General features: G+C 40.8%; 2 protein-coding genes across 2 annotated transcripts; both read left to right on the forward strand.

The window, feature by feature from the left end:
• The first annotated feature begins 1,044 nt into the window (after nt 1–1,044).
• LOC133024881 (adenylate kinase 9-like) lies at nt 1,045–11,119 on the forward strand. The gene is made up of 30 exons (XM_061092043.1): nt 1,045–1,134; nt 1,850–1,913; nt 2,004–2,056; nt 2,165–2,261; nt 2,351–2,463; nt 2,590–2,742; nt 2,903–3,025; nt 3,323–3,397; nt 3,480–3,578; nt 3,718–3,857; nt 3,938–4,293; nt 4,764–4,919; nt 5,162–5,315; nt 5,421–5,616; nt 5,729–6,013; nt 6,149–6,267; nt 6,960–7,179; nt 7,271–7,312; nt 7,430–7,642; nt 7,812–8,030; nt 8,117–8,333; nt 8,429–8,630; nt 8,812–8,958; nt 9,061–9,278; nt 9,507–9,703; nt 9,816–9,985; nt 10,179–10,277; nt 10,463–10,565; nt 10,667–10,781; nt 10,935–11,119. Exons 1-30 carry the CDS (start codon nt 1,045–1,047, stop codon nt 11,117–11,119), a joined length of 4,620 nt encoding a protein of 1,539 aa, XP_060948026.1.
• Nucleotides 11,120–12,284: 1,165 nt separating this feature from the next.
• Nucleotides 12,285–22,472, forward strand: si:dkey-119f1.1 (Structural maintenance of chromosomes protein 6-like). The gene is made up of 27 exons (XM_061091376.1): nt 12,285–12,353; nt 12,616–12,781; nt 12,986–13,121; nt 13,739–13,844; nt 14,058–14,194; nt 14,468–14,529; nt 14,654–14,734; nt 14,966–15,067; nt 15,237–15,356; nt 15,495–15,593; nt 15,823–15,969; nt 16,091–16,179; nt 16,286–16,450; nt 16,655–16,833; nt 17,026–17,227; nt 17,480–17,594; nt 18,375–18,535; nt 19,285–19,420; nt 19,521–19,601; nt 19,683–19,853; nt 19,961–20,098; nt 20,277–20,422; nt 20,569–20,694; nt 20,825–20,930; nt 21,459–21,611; nt 21,773–21,870; nt 22,130–22,472. Exons 2-27 carry the CDS (start codon nt 12,626–12,628, stop codon nt 22,224–22,226), a joined length of 3,309 nt encoding a protein of 1,102 aa, XP_060947359.1. The 5' UTR covers nt 12,285–12,353; nt 12,616–12,625; the 3' UTR covers nt 22,227–22,472.
• The last annotated feature ends 62 nt before the right edge of the window (nt 22,473–22,534 follow it).

Below are 22,534 nucleotides of genomic sequence, written 5' to 3' on the forward strand. Positions count from 1 at the left end.
ATAGATACATGTTTATAAATTGATTAATTGAGTGATGGATTGTTGAATATTTTTTTACATGGAGGTGTTAATTTCAAGTTCATAGTAATTTTGATTACTGGTATTTTGTAACATATCAATCTGCCGCATATTAACAATATTTATATATTATTATTATTATTATTTGAAGTAGCAGAAGTAGTAGTACTAGTAGTAGTAGTAGTAGTATTTCATTTACAACAATACTGTTTCGTAGCGTCTACTCTATAATACCCATCTCTGATTCAGTATCAATTTGAAGTTGATCTGTTGAAAGCCCTGTTGCAAGTACCTCAGAGTAAAAATGTGGAATATGGCCAAAATGGCCACTAAATGCAAAATAGCAGGCTTCCCGTGCCGTGTTTCCAATTGCACCTAAGACTTTTTTGTTTGTCTGCATGGTCATGATACACCTTAGTATTGATTTTTGTGAAATTCGGTCAATGTGAACACGTTCCGGGGGTCTCGGGGGGCACCGTTGAGCCATTTTGTGACGCCCATTGAAAATTCCGTAAATTTTCACCACTTTCTAACTTTCTACAAATTTTGGTAAGAATTTGAGCATGTTAAAGCCCTCAAAAAGCCAATTAATTTGCCTGAATAATATTAATAATAATAATAATCCTTACAATTGGGCCCTGAATATTGGATCGGTGACACAATGACTTTTTGTCCTTTATGTGCCTTTGTATTTCATTGTTCCTTTTATCTTTATGTCCTATCTGACTGCTTTGTGAAGGACTTCATACACCGCCAATAAATCAAACTAATAAGAAGCAGAAGAAGACAATTTGCCACCTGCTAATGAACTGAGCAAAGAAGAAGTATTATTCTAGAAGTTTAAACTAGCTAAAAATGGATAAAGGAACTGCTGAAAGCTATGGTAAATAAACATTTTTCAAAATATAACAAAATTGTTATACTGTTATATTGACTTTAATATTTACTCATTAAAACTAACAGTTTGATATGGTCATTTAATTAAATGTTTATTACTTTAATTTCACCCCTGTGTAATCAGCACGAATGGATTTCGTTGACAACTTGATGGAAGATGAAGCGGAGAAAGAGACGCTTCTTGCCAAACCCACTTGCTTCATCATAGTTGGAAAACCGGTAATTTCTCTCTTTTGCACACATACAACATTAGAAATGTTTTCAAAAAGATGTACACACATAAACACTTCATATCAAAATATGTATATCGGAGACTTCATAATAAATTAAATCTAAACTCTGAGGGAAATCTTGCAGGGTGATGGGATGAAGTCTTTTTTCATCTGCTATTCTTAGTAGAGGATGCAAAAAGGAGACCAGGCAGATGAGTCATACAGAAAGTTAACAAGCAACCAGTTGTATTGCCAACACAAAATCAAGCTGTCATTGGAAAATAATGACTATTATCTCACAAAGTCACAGTGAAACATAACATTAATCTTCAAGTGGAGCTAGTCTATTGGACAGTATCTAAACCATTGTTGTGTCTATTCTGCCTCAAAGGATGTCAGTGCCCTCAGCTATATTATTAACCTTCCTCCAGGTTTAATTTATCTGGCTTCCTAACTTGACCTCGGCTCCTATGAATACTGCAATAGAGAAAGGGGACCATGTATTATTATTGGATGTAATCCAGAGTTAGAGAGGCCACAAATTTCACAATACATACTAAATGAAAAGAATGACACAAAATTTATCAAATTTACATAAACCATATACATTTCCACAACAATAACAAAATGCTGGCTATTCTTTATAATAAAAATAATAATATATAAATGTAAAAAAAAAAAAAAATGGAAATATATAAATATTTTGTCATTTCATGTTACAGGGTATTGGCAAATCCACTTTGGCCAAGAACATTGCAGAGTCCTGGAAGTGTATCTATATTGATGGTAAATACTTTTATTTATTCATATTTTTTTTCCAATAATGTCTATACACGTCATTAATGGCATTTCTCATCTGCTTGTACAATATTTCAGATACAGATGTTCTCAACACACACATACAAAATAGAACGAAGGAAGGTTTAGAGGTGAGTAGTAAATTCTCCATCATCGTACAGGACAGTTAACCTTTCCTTCATTTCACGTGTGTTTTCCATCGCCATTAATGGTTAAAGTTGCCGTGTCTGCTGTTTTAGCTCTTAGTTATTTTATCTGAGGGGTGGATCTTACCAGAAGACAAGGTGCTGCAGCTGATTCTTGACAGGCTCGACTCACGAGATGTGGAGCACTATGGTAAATACTGTATTTGGAGTGTATTTTATAAGGTCCAGTACAGTACAGAGATCATGCATGTGAATAAGGCTCAATGTGTTGTTATACAGGATATGTGCTGAGCTGCCTGCCGATCATGTCTGAGGAGTGTCTGAAGATTCATGAGCAGGTTGCAACAATCAAGAACCTCAAGCTGACACCTGATTTCATCATTAATATCAAGGTTAGTATCACATCCTCTGGATATGCAGACTTATCACAGCAACTGATTCATTTCTTCAAGTGAGAAGTATCTGTATCAGTATGTGTCATTGGATAAATTATAAATGCTACACCCGTCCTGTACCAGTGTGCAGACAAGGACCTGGCCGAGAGGCTTGCAGGTCTGAAGCAGTACCCAGAGACAGGGCAGCTATTCACAAGGGACAAGTGGCAGTGTGAAGATGTGTACATCAAGAGAAAATACAGCAAGGATAAGGCAATGGAGGATAAAGGGGTGCAGGTAGAGATCCAAGGCCAAACACCTTGACCACTGTTTGTCTAATTTACCTGTAACATTATACCATTACAATTGGTATTTTCTGCAATCCCCCGTTTTTATGTATTTGGACCCAGTAAAATTTCTCTATTTCTCTATCTAAAAGGGTTTATTCTGTCTGTAGGATGCTGGAAAGGGACTCCAAAGGGATGTTATTTACCACTTGGTGTGGTCGCCAGAGAATTCAACCAGAAACGCTTTAATAAGAATCAACATGTACAAAGATACAGTGCTTAAACCACTGGAGGTGAGCTACCAGGGGCTGAAGTTAACTATTATTAACTAATACTATTTGAGCTTATTGTTTGAAATGAATTCATCAATGTCAATTTCTAGATTAATATAAATTGCATATGTATGACATTTGCATATGGACTCTATTGGCTCTCATATGATATTTAGTATATTGCACTTATAATGAACAGATGGAGCAGCAAATCAAAACAGCCGGGAGCCTCAAACCCAGTTTACTGTGATGTTGTGTTCTAAATCAAATTAGTTGCTGGTTTTAAAACTACTTACAAGAGTGAAAACGTTCTTTCAGGACTACATGGCAGCCCACAACCCCCTCTACCGGATGGAGCTGGATGGAAACAACACACCTGAAGAGCTTTACTCTGTAAGGACATATTATATGCAAAAATAAGTATAAATGTATAACCTGTGTTCTGACATTTGTTTGTTTATTGTTTTTTCTGTAGTATGTAATGTCCCGTCTTGGATCATTGGCTATTAAACGTGTCTCCATTCCCATCCTCCTCCACAAACCTGATGAAGAATTGCCAGAAGAGGCTGATACGGTCAGATATTAATGAACCTATATTTGTTGATACTTGGGTCATACTTAGGCTTGAGTTTTTTTAATGATGTTTTTCTTCCTACTAATCCACTTTTGATTCAACTAAAAGTAGTTTAAACCATAGTTCATCTCTTTTCCAGGCGGACCTATTGAGACATATGTCCTCCAGCAATCCGGTGGCCCCTGGCTTCAGGTGGAGAAGGAGCCGCTGGGGCTCAACCTGCCCTGTTGCTCTGCAGGAGGGCCGGGTTGTTCCTGGACAACCTGAGCTATCTGTCAGGTGAGTCAAGAATATATCCGGTATTTTACAGTGAGATTGTGAAAAACAGCCGACTGACTTTCATGTTAACCCCTATTTAGCTTCCAGGACAAACTGTACATCCTCTCATCTGCGGAGGCATACCAGAAGTTTGTCACAAACCCCAGACAGTACTTACTCCCTCCAATGCCCAGGCCCCCTTGCAAGGTTTCTATCGTTGGACCCCCTCAGTCAGGAAAGACCACCTTATGTAAGCTTCTAGCGCATCACTACAATGCATTGGTGCTTGATACAGAGGACCTGGTGCAGCCAATTCTGGCCAAGATTGAACAGGAGGAGCACACTGGATGGGTGCTTGACAACTTTCCCAGCAACCTCTCCCAGTGGGATTTTTTAAATCAAGGTGAAATCCTGCCACACATCATCTTTTGTCTCAAAGACAGTGGTGAACATGATGGTATGACACACAGAAACCAAGCACCACAAACAAATTGTAGCATTAAATATGTAGACTTCTGTCAGGGTTCATGCGTCATTGCACTTCAACAGTTTTGGAGAGAATGTACGAGAAGAACAAGGAGAAGGTGGACGGGGCAGTGAGGAAGAGGCTGCGAGCCGAACAGTTTGCAACCTCCATCGGTGGACAAAAGGATGGTATGGAAAATCTGTCTATGAATCTATTTCAATACTCTATATGAAGCTTGTAAAGTAGAATAAATGTTGTTGTTGAATTGCTTTTCTTTGCCCTGCAGACAATGGCGTAATCAAACAGGAAGGTGAGACACTTTATGAAATGCTCTTGTTTTTCTAGATCACTCATAGGAGAGGGTAACTAAATGTGACTTATCTCTCAGTATTAACACACTCTTTCTCCCTCTGTTGATCAAGCTGTGAAACTACCTGATCACTGGGATCTGGGTTATCCAGATGGCCCAGAGATGAAGGACTACAAACTGCAACTCAAGCAGTTTGTGTCTGAATGGGAAGAAATGGAGATGGTTTTAACTACTGCCATCTTAATACTGGAGATTGATGGAAAAAGCCCAGAGGACTTGCTTCAAGAGATAATCTTTCACAAGGAGAGTAAGTGTGTTCATTCTCAATGCATCAATTAAATACAGCAAAAATGTGTATTTAATGTTTGTTCTTTAAGAGCTACTGAAGATTTTTGTTATATACTCCACATTAATATTTCCTGTATATTTCTACAATCTCCTTTACATTAAAAAGCACAAATACCAAGGGGAATTCAATGACAATAGAAAACGATTGATCTCAAAGACACTTGAACAAACATTTGTTATCTCTGGTTACTTTGTCTTCAGAGCCCTTCAAGTATGTTCCCTGGGAGCTGTCACAACTAGACCTGTTTGAGGAGGAAGAGGATATGGAGGCGTTAGCTGAGTTGGAGAAACCTGATGAAAACAGCATTGACAATAAAGCGCCAGATGATGAGGATAAGGTCAGTAAACTGAGGAGGCTTCTAACTTTAAACTCACAGTTAAGTATTATAATGCTGTTTTAATAATATAAACAAACCTTCAACTCTGCATCTTATTCTTCTCAATGAAACCAGGCGGACAGACCCCGTAGGAGATCATTTGGTGATACTCTTCATTTCTGTCCTGTGGCCTTTAAAAACCAAAACGTCCTGTGGCCCTGTACGGATGAGATTGCAGCCAAATACCGGGAGAAGATCTTCTACTTCTCCAGGCCAGAAGCGAGAGACACCTTCCTTCAAAATCCAACACAATTTGTTGCAAAGACTGAGCCTCTCAAGGTACAATCCAACATGAAACCGGAAAGATAATGTGTAAAATAAACACACATTATTATTATATATATCATTATTATTATAATTAATAATGACATATTTCTGTCTTCCATCCAAGCCTCCTGCCCTTCGGATCCTTTGCCTCGGTACCCGAGGGTCAGGAAAGACCTCTCATGGTGAGTGGCTCGCCCGGCAGCTTGGTCTCTTCCATGTTCAGTTCAGGGTGCAGCTCCAAATGCTCCTAATCGCCAAGACAAAGAAGCAGGTGCCTTATGCAGATGAAGTAGAGCCCGTCGACGAGACTCTACAGGAACTGGTCACCCAGATACAGGACGCCAGGGAGGAGGCTGGAGAGGAGGAGGAGGAGGTGGTGAAGGAGGATACCTCTGATGATGACATTCAGGTCAGCATCAACACACGTTTTCTGTTGCAAGATTTCGACCATCAAACTAGTTTCTGATTAGATGCAATAGTCAGTGAATTATGATATTTTCTGTCACTGAGTTATTCTGCATTTGCTTTTGTGTGTCTACAACAGCATGTGGCACTGACTGATGCGGAAAACGCCATAAAATACTACCTATCTGATGGAGATTCACTACATCCAAATATCCTGGAAATGGTTATTGCACCATTCTGGGATCAAGAACCATACATGTACTTGCACACAAACACACGCACATGCATCCTTTCCCTCCATTGATTTTCCCAAACTGAGTTAGATGACAAGGTTGCTACTACTCTAATATCTGTACACTACAAATGAAGTTAAAAAAAGCTAAATTAGCTCACCATAAAACTTACTTATCTTAGCATAAAGACTGGAAACATATGACTAAAGTGTGCCTCTTCTAGGAGTAACAAAATCCCCCTTAACTTACCTGACATCACCTCAGATGATTATTTAACATAAACAATAAGGTGCAAAAACAACAATCCCCCCTGGTTGTACCAGGGATATCAGTATATTTAGCATACAGAGTTTGGCATCAACCTACTCTTATAACTAATATCACAGGCATTTTCCTTGAAATGCTGAACTTTTCCTTTACAAAAACGTTGTATAAATGTTACATATTTTTCAGACTCTTTTATCTAAAAACTCCATTGTCACATATAGACACAAACACTTTCAAATATACATTACTCTCTACTGACCAACATTCCTTTTCTCTCTGCCTTTACTTGAGCAAAGCAATTAACGTTTGTCTGATGGATTTATTGGCCTAAATTCATTACTTATGTATTTTGTGTATTTATGTGCATTGGTGTTCTGTTGTGCATTTTTTTATTTTTGTGCACAGCTGACAATACGTGGTGTTTTCTGACCATGACGTTCTCGCTTGCAGATCCACAGGTTTTATTTTGGAGGGCTTCCCACATCATTCCGAAGAGGTGCAGTTCATGCTGGATGGACAGCTTTTTCCTGACGTCGTAGTAACCATGAAGGTGGATGTCAAAGATGTTCAGAAACGTCTGTTGCCGGCATACCTGAAGAGGTGGCGTAAGCGCCGCGACCACCGGCAAGCACAGATGAAAATTCTTCAGGATCTTCGCAAGAAAATCAGGGTAGGGAAGTTGGTAATATATTGTAATTACGTAATCGGTCAACTTAGATATGTGAATATCTGACACAATGACTTCTATCTTTGTGGTACAGGATGAGAAAATGGTCTGGAGACGGGCTGAACTCACCGCAGAGGCACTGACTGCCAGATTAAGGGTATTTAATCATCATAACCGCAGTCATCTCCTCTCCATGACTGGTTAACCATATCCCCTTACTCTGCATCATATAACCATGTAGTTTATGTTTTAGGATGATGAAGATGAGGATGACGAAGTCGATGAAAAGGAGGAACCAGGAGACATGGCGGCTAAGATAGAGGCCATACTGGAAGTGGAGTTTCCTTTGGATGGAGACAACGAAGACTCAGAGATCGAGGAGAATGAGGAGGCAGCTATCGAGCGGCTGAAGATGGAGATCGAGCAGCGTTTTGCAACAGATGAAGATGACCTTACAACTGTAACGGTACAAAGACAGACACACAAACCAATGAAGGCACTTTGCTGTTGAAACAATAATTTAGTTGCCACACCCTTACACTTTCTGCTGTTATTTCACGCTCAGGACAAGCTCTTCACTGTAAATGTATTTCAATTGCTCTCATATATTCTGCTTCATGCTTTTCTTTGCTCAGGAGCTGCTGAGTGAGCAAAACATTCCCAGTATCTCTATCAGTGCCTCTCGCAAGCCGCGCTTTGTGAGGAATCAGCTGCTCCAGAAGTTACAGCCTCTGCTGGTTAACAGGCAGTCACTTTTCCAAACATGTCAAGCAATCACATACACCCTGGCACCAAGGCTGCTGCTATTTTCATACAAGCTCCACAGTGCCTTTGGCTGCTTGGATCCCATAAAGGTAAAATTCATTAACATCTATGATATGAGACATTGATTAATACAAGTTCTAGGAGGTGTCCGACATTGTTTTATTCTCTTCTACAGCAATACAGAGAGAGAGACTTAATCCAGCCTCTGCAGTGGCCTCTGGATACCACACATCCCGTAATCTTCAATCAGTATATCTACTTCTTTGAATCTGAGGAGAACCGTAACACATTCATGCTTAACCCTCTGAAGTACCTTAGGCAGCCCAAGCCCACCCAATCCCTGCCTGTTAAACTAGCAGTCGTTGGACCACCCAAATCTGGGAAAACCACTGGTAAGACTCACAACAGCTGCAAAATAATCGAAAATGCGTCGCTTTTCCTTTTCTCTTATATTTTTGGTCTTCATTCCTTTCTCATATCTCTCCAGTGGCGCAGAGCTTTGCTCAGAAGTATGGCTTGGCGCGGCTGTCCATTGGCAGAGCTATACGTATGGTGCTTGAAATTCAGGAGACCACAGATCTGGCTGTCCAAGTGAAGCTGCTTCTCTCCCAGGGCCTTATGGTGCCTGATGAACTGGCCATTCAGTGTCTGGAGGTGGTTCTCTTGAACTCAGTCTGCAGCACCCGAGGGTGAGAGGGTGGTTCCATTTATATATTTATTCAAACTCAAATTTGAATGTTTGCCGTAATAAAATTACTGCTTTGTGCTTTTTGTGTTTGAATGTGAACACTAGATCTTAGTTATGACTACAAACTGGAACAGGCTTTAATGTTTTTGAAGAATTTATTATTTACCTATTTGGAACTCTAGGTATGTTTTGGACGGCTTTCCTATTACACTTAAGCAGGCGGAGCTCATGGGTTCTCGAAGCATCATCCCCATGATAGTAATTGAGCTTGAGCTGGACACAGTGGAGGTGCTAAGAAGAGGTCACATGGACCAGATAAAACCCAACAAGTATGAAACATACACACACAATAGTAATGATATGCAGAAATCACAAGCTTTAAATAACCATCATAAATTGTATCCTACCTCCCCTCTTTCCTCTCATTTTAGGCCTCACCTGATGCATGACAGCTCTGAGATACATCACATTCGTACCGCCCATTACAAGCAAGAGGTGGAGCAGGTGAGGAAATATTTCCAGTATCAATATCGGAACTGGATCGTGCTTGATGGCTTTAAGAGCAAATGGTGGATCTGGAGCAAGATTGTAAAGGAAGTCAGTATCAGCATGTCATACATCGACAACTTCCTGGAGAGGACACTCAGCGGTACGTACTACTAGCTTAATCAGATATACAGAGGTTTTGTTCCACCTGAAGTAAAATTACATTTAAAACACTGTTTCTTTCAAAGCAAGAGGATGCATTTACTCTATTTTAATATTATTTTATTTATTTAATAAATAAAATACAAGCAAAAAAAATAAATTAATTTAAAAAGATGAATAAAAGGTGAATGAATAATAAAATCTTGATCATATTTGACACATTTTGCAGGTCAAGCTGCCAGCATCGACAGGATGTGCATCACACCAGAGGAGCTGCAGCATCGGCTTGAAGAGTTTGGCCATTACTGCCCAGACTGCTTGGCTATAAATTATCACCTGACGGACTGCTCAGAAACTGTAGCTTTGACTCATGCGGCTGAGTACAGAGGAAAGCTTTACAAGATGTGTGGCAAAGAGCATTTAGAGGTCAGTGTGGTGGAGCTTTAGGAAACCTACAAACAGATATGAAGTAAATCAAATATAAAACGTACCTGAAATATAAATATGAAGTTTATATAATATTATCTCTCGACCACAGAAATTCCTGTCCTCTCCAGAAAAATTTGTGACTCCGAGGTGCCCATACCCTCTCCCAGAACCCCACATGCTGCCAAGTAAACTAACTGAGATTCAGGTGAAGAACAAGTACCCACAGCTAGTTCAGATGATGGGCTTTTGTCCTGTCACTTACCTGTGTGGAAAGCAAAGGTACAGTATTAAAGTTCAAATCTGTCTCAGAAAAGTTCATTCTATTATGTACACATGATTATTCACTGTTTTAACCATCAATTCAAGTCAACAATGTCTGCAGCCCACAGAGATTCACACTAGACTTAATCTGTGCAATATGTCCTTAGTATGTTTGATTTTTTCTATTCATGAAAGTCTTGTGTGTTCTCAGGTATGAAGCCCTGGTTCAAGGAAAGATGGAGTACGCAGTGGAATACAGAGAACAGTTCTATTTTTTCCGGTCGAAACGGGAACAGGACATGTTTTTGAGGTTTGGCACTATTCTCTTTGCAGATTTCAGAAAGGTGTCAGTCGCCTATGTTTTCTTCTTACAATGGTGCTTCAGATGAGTTTTCCTAATCCTGCCTTTAAAACAAAGATGACAGTGCAACATAATTTTGCCTTTGGAAAGTTTGTTAAATTAACCAAAACTTGATTCACATACTTTCTATCAAGGAGTCCTGAAACATTCTGGGACCAGAAGCTGCCCGTTAAAGTCCCTCCTCTTTGTGACCCTGTACCCCTCACCGCCCTTCCAACGTTGGGTTACCTGGAACAGGTCAAACGCACTTACACTTCAAAATATGTAGAGATTTTATATCAAAATTTGTTGACAATTGTACTGTCAAGGTGGATTTGAATGAAGTCTCTATTTTTTAGGCTGTGGCAGTAGCGATCAATAAGGCCATGACAGCTGCGGGGTGCCTCAAACCAAAGTATCCCTTTGTCAGCATACAAAGATCAGCAGTCCTCTATGTGGGCTTCTATCTCAAAGGTAAACAGGATTCAAGGGTTGTCACTGAATTTGAAAAAAAGCAAAGATAATCATTTTATACTTCTACTATAATATTTTGTTTCCCTTCTTTGGAATTAACACTGGGCAAATAAAGCCAAATTGCTGTTGCTAATAACTCTCATACTTATACAGCTACCAACGAGAAGAGCGAGGAATACATTCGCCGGATGCATAAAGCCAACCTGACCGTGTATGAAAAGAGCTGCGCCCTTCTCCCCTACCTGAGTTCAGCAATGAGAGGGCGCTACAAGCAGCCCAGTGAACGTCCCATTGACTTTGAGTCCAAAATGAACGAGTTCCAGGCTTTGAAAGGCTAAGAGCAAACTGCTTACTGTAGCTGTGCCTGTTTTTATGTAGTTTTTTCTTCTTCACTTTTGATGCTCAATGTATTAATTTTGTGCAATCATGTGTGTGGCAATAAATCATTTAAAACTATAAGAGAGTCTTAACGATTTTAAAATGAGTCCCTCTGCTACACTGGTCCTCAAGACTGCAAAATAAACCTTTTTTAATTTATAAACATTTTTTTTGTTTTTAATTTAATTTAATTTTTTTTTGGTATTTAAACATTGTGTTTTAATGGCGTGTAATCAAACTTTGACGCCACGCCACGGTTCCACCGTGTGACGAAAAATCGATCTTTGAGTTATTTTGTATCTCCATCTTGTTGTGATGACACTCATCTCAATTTGAAGTTGATCTGATGTAAGCCCTGGTTCAAGTACCTCAAAGTAAAAATTTGGAATATGGCCAAAATGGCCACTAAATGCCAAATAGCAGGCTGCGTTTTTCAAATTGCACCAATATACTTTTTTGTTTGTCTGATCATGATACACCTGTGTATAATACTATCCTGGTTCTTTGTTAAATCAGCACTTTACTTTTTAAATGTCATCTGTTTTCGTTGTTTCACCTCATAATGACAGTTCAGATTCTCACTGTGGCAATTTCTGAACAGTGTGATGAAGAATTTCAAAGTAAAACCCCTGGGAAATATCGTATTGTCAGTGTTTTTCTTCTAAAGCCAGATCGATATAAAATATATACTCCTTGTTTCCTCTGACTTATTTCACTTCATTATGACAGTTCATCACCTCAGAGTCTCACTCGCTCACTGTCAGGACTCAGTGTTAAAGTGACGATCCAACACCATTGATTAGTAACTAGATACATCATCGTTAGTTTGTCACCAACATCATCCAAATAACAAACGGAACAAATGAACGTAATCTATTAAATGTTTGGATCCGTGACCTTAGTTCAAAATAAAAAATAAATGAACTATGAACTAGTTTTACTTTCATCTGTATGAACTTAACTTGGAACTCGTTCTTTTTAAGTGTGAACTGACCCAACACTGTCTTTAAGTGTGTTAAACGGCATGATGTTATAACGCCCTTGTACAGTAGGTGGCGGTATGCACCTTAAGCTGTATGCGATCCTCCAGTGAACCAAGAGGAGAAGAAGAAGGAGAACCGGTAAGCGCGAATCCCATGAGCCGTCAACAGGAGCGGGTCCTCTCCATGTTTTCATCTGGGTCGTGTCAATAAGGTGAGCAGCTCCTCCTCAAGCTGTGTCCCTCTTCTCAATATCTCACTAATAATTACAAACCAAGCACAGCGACTGTAACTTCCTGTTTAGCATTTAGCTGCAGTCAGCTAGCCAGCTAAGCTAGTCCAGAAAGCGAAGCATTAGCTTGTATCTAGTGGTAGCAAAACAAAACCAGGAAACGTGACACGGAAAAGGAGAGAAGCGAGTGTGTGTGTGTGTGTGTGTGTGTGTGTTTACTTTCACTTTCCTTTCTCTGGAGCAGGTTGAAGAAGATGTCGAAGAGGAAGAGCAGCGCTGTCCGTGAAAATGTCAACAAACGCGTCCGACCTGCGCACGAAGAAGAAGAGGAGGAGGAGAAGGAGGAGGAAGAAGAAGAAGAGACTGATGAAAATGCTGGTGATGACCATGATGATCCTCTACTGAAGCACGTATGTACACCCACTGTCTTGTTAGGACACATTTATTACTCACTGCAAATAATCCCTTACTGTTTTGTTATTTCTTTGCAAATCTGTTGATCTTGAGAGAATCAATAATTACACATAGGAGCTGTATAGCATGTGGACATACATAGATCTAGATGTGGTATGATTTGGAATGAAGTGACAAGAAAATGAAAATCTTGTGTTTAGGTGGCAGGTGCCGCGGAGGTGGTGAGTGACGCAGGGATCGTGGAGAGCATCACGCTGAAGAACTTCATGTGCCACTCGCTCCTCGGCCCTTTCACATTCGGTTCCAATGTCAACTTTGTCGTCGGCAACAATGGAAGTGAGTAAAACCGTTTGACTAGTGCAGCGTTCCGGGGAAAAAGGTGTTCCCCTCTGTAGAAACGTAGTTTACACAAAGACTTTCTGTGACTTTGGAGTCATTCCATTTAAAATCCTCACACAGCACCGGCACACAGCTTAAAGAACGTCTGTGTGCTGATTCTGATGTTATGAGAAACCTGTGGAACTGAAATCGTGTGAGAATAGCATACTTCATACTTGCAGTATGAGTATATAAATATGGAGTTGTCAAAAGTGTGGATGTAGGTACTCTACAATGAAGCTTATGAATCTTTTATGTTATTATAAGAAGTTGACCTGCACAGTCAATTTCATCACACAACTTCAAGTGCAGCAGAAGATTGATGCTGCTCTTAGTACAATCTAATGTTACAGATCTCACTCAGTAAACACGGAGCCAACACATGTTTTTTCCTGTTAAATGTCCAGTGTAATAGGTAACACCAGTCTTGTCACAAGATAATTACTTGGTAGGAAAATGTCCCCATAAATCTATTACTCAATCGTGAATTTATGTAAACTTAACCCAGTCATTTTACAATAAACTGTTGATTTCAGTGTTAACATTTTTGTCTTTGCACAATTTGCCTCTGACAGGTGGAAAAAGCGCCGTCCTGACTGCTCTCATAGTTGCTTTAGGTGGGAATGCACAGGCCACAAACAGAGGATCATCCCTCAAAGGTTTTGTGAAAGAGGGAGAAAGGTGAAGCTTTTACCACACTGTAATAGATTATCTGTGAACCGAACATTGTAATGTGAACTCGTAGCTCCACTTGTTAAAACACTTGTTTTGGAATTCATACATTTTTTCTTGTTCGATTTGAGAGAAATTATGACTTTCATAGCCCATCATACCCCTACAATTTCATGTAGTGTGACACACAAAGGTTGCATCACTTCACTCTCTGTTTCTCAGCTCAGCCGATGTATCAATTACCCTACGTAACAAAGGAAGGGATGCTTACAAACCTGAGGTGTATGGTCCAGCCATCACTGTAGACCTCAAAATAACACGAGAGGGGATGAGAACCTATAAACTGAGGAGCAAGTCAGGTAAAAACCATCAATGCTCATGGATTTTTGATTTTCAGCATTTTGTGACAAGGTATAGCGAGATAGTTTCATATTTCAAACAAATTTAAAGGTTGACCATGATTAAAATCACCAATAAACTGTTTCATTTATTCACAATTACTAAACACTGGTGAAGATTAAGAGTACATACAAGTGTTGTCAAATTAGTGCCCAACTGTAACACTTCCTGTAGCTGCCTGAATAATTCTCATTACACATTAAGGATTCATGATCTTTTTTCCCCTCTTGTAGGTCAACTTGTCTCAACCAAGAAGGAAGAGCTCATGTCCGTCCTGGATAATTTCAATATTCAGGTATGAGAAAATCAAGTCTTACACAGTGCAATGTTGCATATACTTTCCTTTGACAAATTAAAATCCTATGCGACAAATAGGTTTTGCAGTTTTGTTGAACTTTTTAACTTGTTTTCTCTCAAAGGTCAACAATCCTGTGTCTGTTCTCACCCAAGAGATGAGCAAATACTTCCTACACGCCAAAGGAGAGGGGGACAAGTATAGGGTTAGTCTCAAGTAAACATATAGACAAATATTTTTAAATGAAAATCTATATGTGTCTACAGATGATTGTACAGCAGTCAATGTACACTTTCTTTTTTGTTATCAGAATTGGTGTTGGGAAGGGGCAAAATGTGGCAAATCTGAACATCTGTTGATGTGAATTTTACAGCTTTTCATGTTTTGACCCGGTGCTTTTCTTCTTCTTCTTTTAATTTCCATGACCATTGCTCAGTTTTTTATGAAAGCTACACAGCTGGAGCAGATGAGAGAAGACTTTGTCTACATCAAAACCACCAAGCAGGTCACAGAGGATAAAGTGGAGCAACAAAACGAAGTACGAATTAGTCACATGTTCATTATTAAAACTATTGATACTGCACTATAACATATGGTTGCTGTTTTTAGGCTTCCTTGTGGATAGAATTTTTCATCCTGTAATTATGACTTTAGTGGGTTAATTAGGCAGATTTATAAGACAGTGTCTGGTTATGTGACTGTTGCAGTGCTTAAAAGACCTGAAGCAGAAATACAGAGAGAAAGAGGATCGTTACAAGAGTCTGGCATCTCTTGACGAAATGCACACTAAACTAGAGGAGTTACAGAAGCAGATGGCGTGGGCCTTGGTGAGATCACTTTCTCTTTTTTTCCCCTCACTTATGGATTTTCAACCTTCTTTACCCATTCCTCTGCCCCCGAGACACTGGATGAGTGCATAAGTTATGAATATTAACTACCTTGAACGCATGTCTTAAATCTAACAGGTGACCGAGATGGAGAAGGAGTTGGACCCGATGAAGGAGAAGCTACGGACAGACAGACACTCCACAGAGAAATATGATGAGAAGGTTGAAGAATGGAAGGTACAATAGTGTATTAATGATAAAACCATGTCTTACAACTGATTGCAACTGTTTCTCATCAACAGAAACACATCTTCACCAAAATCATTAAGTCTGTACAATCTATAATGACTATTTATTAAATAACTATTACCTCTGTTTGATGCCTAACAACATAACTTTTGCACACAGCTCTCTTTTATCCTCTAGCCTCCCTATGTTATTGATCTGTTTTTATATAACCATGCAGCACAAGATTGAGGAGGCCGAGAAGAAGTACAAGCAGATCCAGGAGCAGTTGGAGGGAATCACCCAGCAAGTCCAGGAGCTTCAGCCCAAATGTGGTGACCTTAAGGCTGAGGCCCAGAAACGTAACACTCTTCTCAAGTCCAGCGAGGTCAGGTTTTTATGTCCTATCTATATAACAAAATTCTCATGAAGAAGTCAGTGGTTGTCAGATATAATGCAGGGCACAGCTGTTTAAAGTCCCTATTGTCATTGTGATACTTGTTGCGCAGGTCCCTGTCAACACATGCAGGACTAACCTGAGAGACCTGGAAAAGGACAAGGTTCAGTTGTCCTCGAGGATAAATGATCTCAAGCTGAGGTACAACATCACTTTGTGTTCTTTGTCATCTGTATTATTTCATTCTTTCTTTCCTCCCCTCTGCTTTGCATCTAATTTTCATTATCACGTTTTTTTGTGTCTCTAGCATCAGTCAAACATCGGGAGCAGAGAGTCAGGCCAGGATGGAGCGCATGGAGAAGATCCAGTCAGAACTGGAGAACCATAGACACCAGATTTCCACTCTTGGTCAGCAGATTGACCAGTATCAGAATGCCTCCAGCCGTGCCAAGGAAGAACAATCAAAGATAAAGTAGGGAAACAGATACGTTGACCAAAAGATATGAATTATGTGCGAAAAGTTATTCATAGATAACTTTGTGAAACCCTCTTTCAGTCCGTTTATGGTGCCATTTCTCCAGATACATTGTTGTTGTTCTCACTGGTCCACAAAACTCCACTCAGCAGTAGAAACATTAAACAAAACTGGCCTCTAACAGAATCTAAACCTCTTCAGGAGAGAACACGACGTGCTCCATAGGTCCATTGATGCCAACAGACGTAACTCGCAGACTCTGGAAAGCAGCCGCTCCAATCGGCTGCAGCGTTTTGGAGACCAGATGCCTGCACTCCTGAATGCCATCCAGGACGCCCACAATAGGGGCCAGTTCAAGCAGAGGCCCAGAGGACCTCTTGGTAAGATTTAAAAATCATATTGTGTGATAAGCAGTCAGGCTTTGACTCATTCTCAGCTATGATGTGTAAATAAATGGGGTAGCATATTCATATATGTATATGTAAGTTATATAATTCAGGTTTAAGACTCAGAAGATGGTCGCTAACCCTTTCTGATTGTCTGTCTTGCCTTTTTCAACTTTCCCTCTACAGGTTACCTCATTAGCCTGAAAGACCCAGAGCTGGCCCTGGCTGTAGAAGTGTGTCTTCGAGGGCAGATGCTGGCCTTCACCTGTGATAACCATGCAGACGAGAAGGTGCTGCAGGACCTCATGGCCAGAGTATGCCAGAGAGGCCGCAGACCTGCCATCGTTACCAGCCAATTCCTCCCACATGTCCATGATACAAGGACCAGGTGAGGACATGCACATCGCTCACATTAAAGTGTCTTAAATTTAAGTTGGACATTACCTGAAATTAAAGTGTTAGTCCTTGAATTTTTCCTCCCACTCACAGAATGGTATTCTACTATTTTCAAATGTACACATCTTCCTCTCAACACATTAACTCAAGCTGTAGACTGGGGCAAACGAGTATATAATAATCGAGCTGTACATTTTGTGTAAACTTGTAGTTCAATTGTTCTGTTTGTATCTTTTGTTTTCAGGGCTGTGAATCACTCTGATTACCCGTCCGTGCTCCAAGCTCTAGAGATCGAGGACCCAGTTGTGGCCAACTGCCTGATTGATCAAACAGGAATAGAAAGCATTCTACTCATCAAGGTAACAAATTATTTCTTAACAATAAAAGCCCCAGTTTCATAAGATAATGAATGTATTTGAATTGGACGTTAATTCTGGTATAAGAAATTTGCAGTTGGTTAAAGGGACTCTTACCTTTGTTGCATTTGAGAATTACAGCACATTCAAATCATCCCGCCTTCCTCCAATGCCCCACCCCCTCGTTCCCATCCGCTGTGTTTTTTTGAAGAAACTTTATTTACAAGCAGACCTACCACCCAATGCCTCCGCGCACGCACGTGAGTTTTTGTTTACCAAAGCAATGGATTCGGTAAGTTATATACATTTACATTCACATGCCTTGATGACGCGGGCCCGAATGCGCCACAAGAAGCAGACGGAAAACCTGCATGTCCATGCAGCAAACAGACAGGTCTGTCGGCCAATAAGGTCCTTCGGTCCGAAGAATTTTATTGATTGAAGTTTTCACTAAATATTATGAGAGTGAAATAATTGTTTGTTTTTACTCCTGGTGGGTCTGTCTTGCATTTAAGAGTGTCATTACCTTATTAATACCAATTTAACCTTATCCAAAAAAAGTGTAAAAATGCAACAAAGGTAAGAGTCCCTTTAAACTAATATACTGAAAAGGCTTGGTTTTGGGTAGTTTTTCCATCCTTCCCAATGCCTGACCTGGCATTTGTGACAGTGTTGGAGTCATTTCAAATGCTGGTATTGATATTGGAACATCTCTTCATTTTTGTATTCTGAAGGTGTATTGCATTATCATGGTTTTTGATGTGTGTCTGTCTGTCTGTGTAGAATCGCACGGAGGCTCGTAGAGTGATGCAGGGCAACAACCCTCCACGCAACTGTAACATGGCCTTCTCTAAGGAAGGAGATCAGATCTACAATAACCGCAGCTACACTGCAGACCAGACCAGAGCCAACCGCCTCTCAGGAGATGTTGAGGATGAGATCAGGTATGTGCCTGTGTGAGGCGCATGTGTGAACGCATATGTCTGAGTGGGACACTCTGTAGTTTCTGCAGACTTTTTCGGCCTGGCTCGAAGTACACAACCTGTAGAAATCCAGGGGTAGTTGATGTGGGAACACAGCAGGAGATCTACCCTAACCTGTAGCCAATTCTCCGGATTTTACCTATAGGTCATGTCGGAAAACGGCTGAATTTCTTCCTCTCCTTGATACTTCTGGTCACCAGTGGCATCTCCTGCTGACTTCTTGGGGTTGCAGTGTTTGCAACACTAAGGAGTCAAAGGAATCATCTGTACATCTTGACAGCACCAACATATAGAAACTGGATTAGTGAGCTTCAGTTATTAAGATACAGGATGAAAATGCACTATATGGACAAAGGTCACATTACACTTAGAGGAGCTTTTATGACATCCCATTTTTAATCCACAGCCATTAATATGGAGTTGGTCCCCCCCCTTTGCAGCTAAAACAGCTTCCACTCTTTTGGGAGGGCTTTCTACAATAGTGTGCACAGTCCCACTGCAACAGAAAAGGGCGTTTTCCAAACTGTTCCCACATAGTTGGAGGCATATGATTGTCCTGAAGTTCTTAGTAAGCTGAAGCGTTAATATTTCCCTTCACCGGAACTAACCAATACTTTTGTCCATATAGTGTATATCACGAAACAGTGGTTGTACAAACCTGTGCTCTTGTGTTCTATCGTACTTCTCTTATATGTTATCTTTCCTCTCAGGCATTTGCAGAGAGAGATGGAGAACCAAACAGCTCTAGCAACTCGCATCCAGCAACAAATGAGAAACTTAGATGATGACATCAAACAGAATGAAGGGTTGCTGAGAAGAGCTCAAGCAGACCAGAAGATGACCAAAGTACTATTTTTACCTCTTACAAATTAATATTCCTCTCTTTCTGAAACTAAGAAATATTGAAATGATGGATTTGTTCATGAAGTTTATTTGAATCATTTAGGTTAAGGCCACGAAACTAGAGCTGGAGCTGACGGACCTACAGAACATGGAGGAGCCTCAGTCAGAGGACCTAAACCCTCTGGTTTGTTCAGAACACATCAGTGCAAAACATAGATGTGATTCACACCATGTGCTGCTGTTAAAATGTCGCTGTCCCCACCAGGAGGAGGAGCTTCAGGAGATCGTTACCAAGATCTCAAGCAAGCGTGCAGAGTACGACCAGGCCCGAACTCAGATGACTGACCTCAAGGTGTCCTACGAGAAGGCAGAGAAGGAGTACAAGCAGCACAAAGAGAAGATCAACAACATCGCAGAGGACGCCGACCCGATCAAGGTACAGTCACACTGCAGGCCCCAGGTTTAAGATCTTCACTTCGATCTCTAAAAAGATTTAGTGTTAAACATGTTTGTTTGTTTTTTTGCATGTTTTTTCTACTACAGGATGAGCTGAGTAAGGCTGATCAGGAGGTGATGAAGTGCAAGCACCACAAGAAACATTACGATGAGAAGCGCAGCACCCACCTCCGCACCATCCAGACCCTCGAAGCCAGCCTGCAAAGCAAGGAGCAGGAAGTTCAGGTATGACGTGCAGAGGTTTGAGTGGTGACAAGAGACAGATGAGTTCATCAAAGGACTTAAAGCAAAAGCACAATATAGTTTTTTAGATATCCTATGTGGCTTGAGCAGAGGGAAGTGTTACTGAGTGTCTCTCTAGTTTAACATGCATTTTGATTGATTACTTCCCTCTGTGGTTCAGGCATCTGTATCCAAGGCTTCAGAGATCTCTCCAGAGCGCTTGGAAGTGCGTCGGACAGCCAGGAGTCTGGATAGTGAGATCAACCGCCTTAAAGTTAAGATCTCCACCCAGCAGGAACAACAAGGAGACCGCGAGGAGGTTGTTAGGTATGTTATATCAGGCATTGTGGTAAACAGAATCCTGCAACAGGCTTTCTTGTCAAGCAAACTGCAGTGCTGCCATCGCACCAAACATCAGTTGATTCATGTCAACATGTAAAGTTTCCTCTATCTTGGCTTTATTCCACATGCAGACAGTACCATGAGGCTCTGGAGAACTACAAGAACCTCACACAGCAAATGAAGAACCTCAACAGCTTCATCAAAAGCCTCGACAGCGTCATGAACCACAGACTCCAGGTTTACAATGAGCTTAGGAGGCAAGTTGTCAAATCCCAAAGAGAATAAACCTCCCGACTGTGACCCTGGCCTTCCCCCTTGTTTATTGACATGCTTTCTTCCTCCCCCCTTCATCCATCTGATCTCTTATCTCTGCACCTCTTGTCTCAGGTTCCTCTCAGCCCGATGTAAATACTACTTTGACAGCATGCTGAGCCAGAGAGGATACACTGGAAGCATGAGCTTTGACCACAAGAACGAAACCCTCTCCATCTCGGTAAGAGGAACATTTTATTCGTCAGGGGGGGGAAACACTCGGTGCCTCTTTTAGCTTGAATTTGCATTATGTAAACCAGTGAACTGTCGGTTACATAAGCTGTTTTCAGTAAAAATTCGAATAGAGAGAGGGGCTGTGTTGATCCAGGTTCTAACACTTCCTCAAACCCAAACTGGAATAGAAAATACAGTTATGTAAGGATGCCAGAGGAGCTGCCAACGAAGATGTCAACTTGGAAAGACAGAGATCGGAAAGCTTCAGGCGATGAGGACAGAAGCCAATGTCGGTGTGCTGTAAACAAAAACCTTGTGTTTTCCACCATTTTCTAGAGACTTGCCAGAGTTCATGTCTGACCACAGCTCTGAATACATATATTTTCCAGTGTTCAATTCAAAATAGATTGGGACCGTGAGAGGCAGCATTTCTATTTCATTCAAGGACTCACTAAACAATACAGCAAGTCAATGACTGTTGCTCAACAACAAAGCTCTCTTGCACAAAACTGATTTCTCATCTCCTGCTGTGTAGGTTCAGCCCGGCCAGGGAAACAAGGCGGACCTGCGAGACATGCGCTCTCTGTCGGGCGGCGAGCGCTCCTTCTCCACTGTTTGCTTCGTGCTCTCTCTTTGGGCCATCACTGAGGCGCCTTTCCGCTGCCTCGACGAGTTTGATGTTTACATGGTAACGAGGGACTGTTTTAACTGGCATTGTTTCATCTGTGTGGATATTAAATCTCTCAACCGTGAAGTATAGTAGCAAATACAATAGAGGGGAAGTTGCTGGTGTTTGGCCTCATTTGTCACACAATAACATGAACCGCTGTTGTTTTTTTTTATCATTAGGACATGGTGAACAGGAGGATATCAATGGACATGATGCTGAAGGTGGCGAGTGGTCAGCGATACAGACAGTTCATATTCCTCACTCCACAGAGCATGGGGTAACCACTGATACAACATCCTTCTCTTTGTATACAAAAGCAGTCTGACCACCCAGATACTAATTTATTGGCATAGTTACTGTATATTAACCTTAGTAAATGAGCAATGATAAGACTAATCCAGTCAGGAACAAAGGTCATGTGATTTTTTGTGCACTGGAGGGTTTGCCTGGGAAAGGGAATTTGCCTCTGAAGCATAAACCTCAAAGGTACGACCAAATAGTAATCTTTGCTTTTCCCCTATTTTTGTTTTTTCCAGTACTCTTCCTGTGAGCAAAATCATCCGCATCCTGCGAATGAAAGACCCAGACCGTGGCCAAAACAATGCACCAGCAGATCAAGACGCGGACCAGTAGTGTTCCTGGCTCAGTTTAACATAAGACCGGCTTCTGAGATCGTCCATGAGCCTGACAGTTGTGCATTGATTCCAGTTTTCAGGGAACAGTTGTTAGTAAGTGCAGCCACATGTTCTTTTTTATTCAAAGTTGGCTTCAGTTTTTAGGTTTAGGTTTGTAAATATTCAAGAATAATTGTCTCAAGTTGTCTTTCTGAATCAGTGTATTCAATGTTTTGCACAAAAACAGCGACTTCTGTTTAGGGGTTTGCAGGGGAGGGGGGGGGGGCATTTTAATATCCTTTTTTCAGAATAACTTAAATGGCTGAA

Source organism: Limanda limanda, chromosome 18 (assembly GCF_963576545.1).
Source record: "Limanda limanda chromosome 18, fLimLim1.1, whole genome shotgun sequence".
NCBI classification, from domain to species: Eukaryota; Metazoa; Chordata; class Actinopteri; order Pleuronectiformes; family Pleuronectidae; genus Limanda; species Limanda limanda.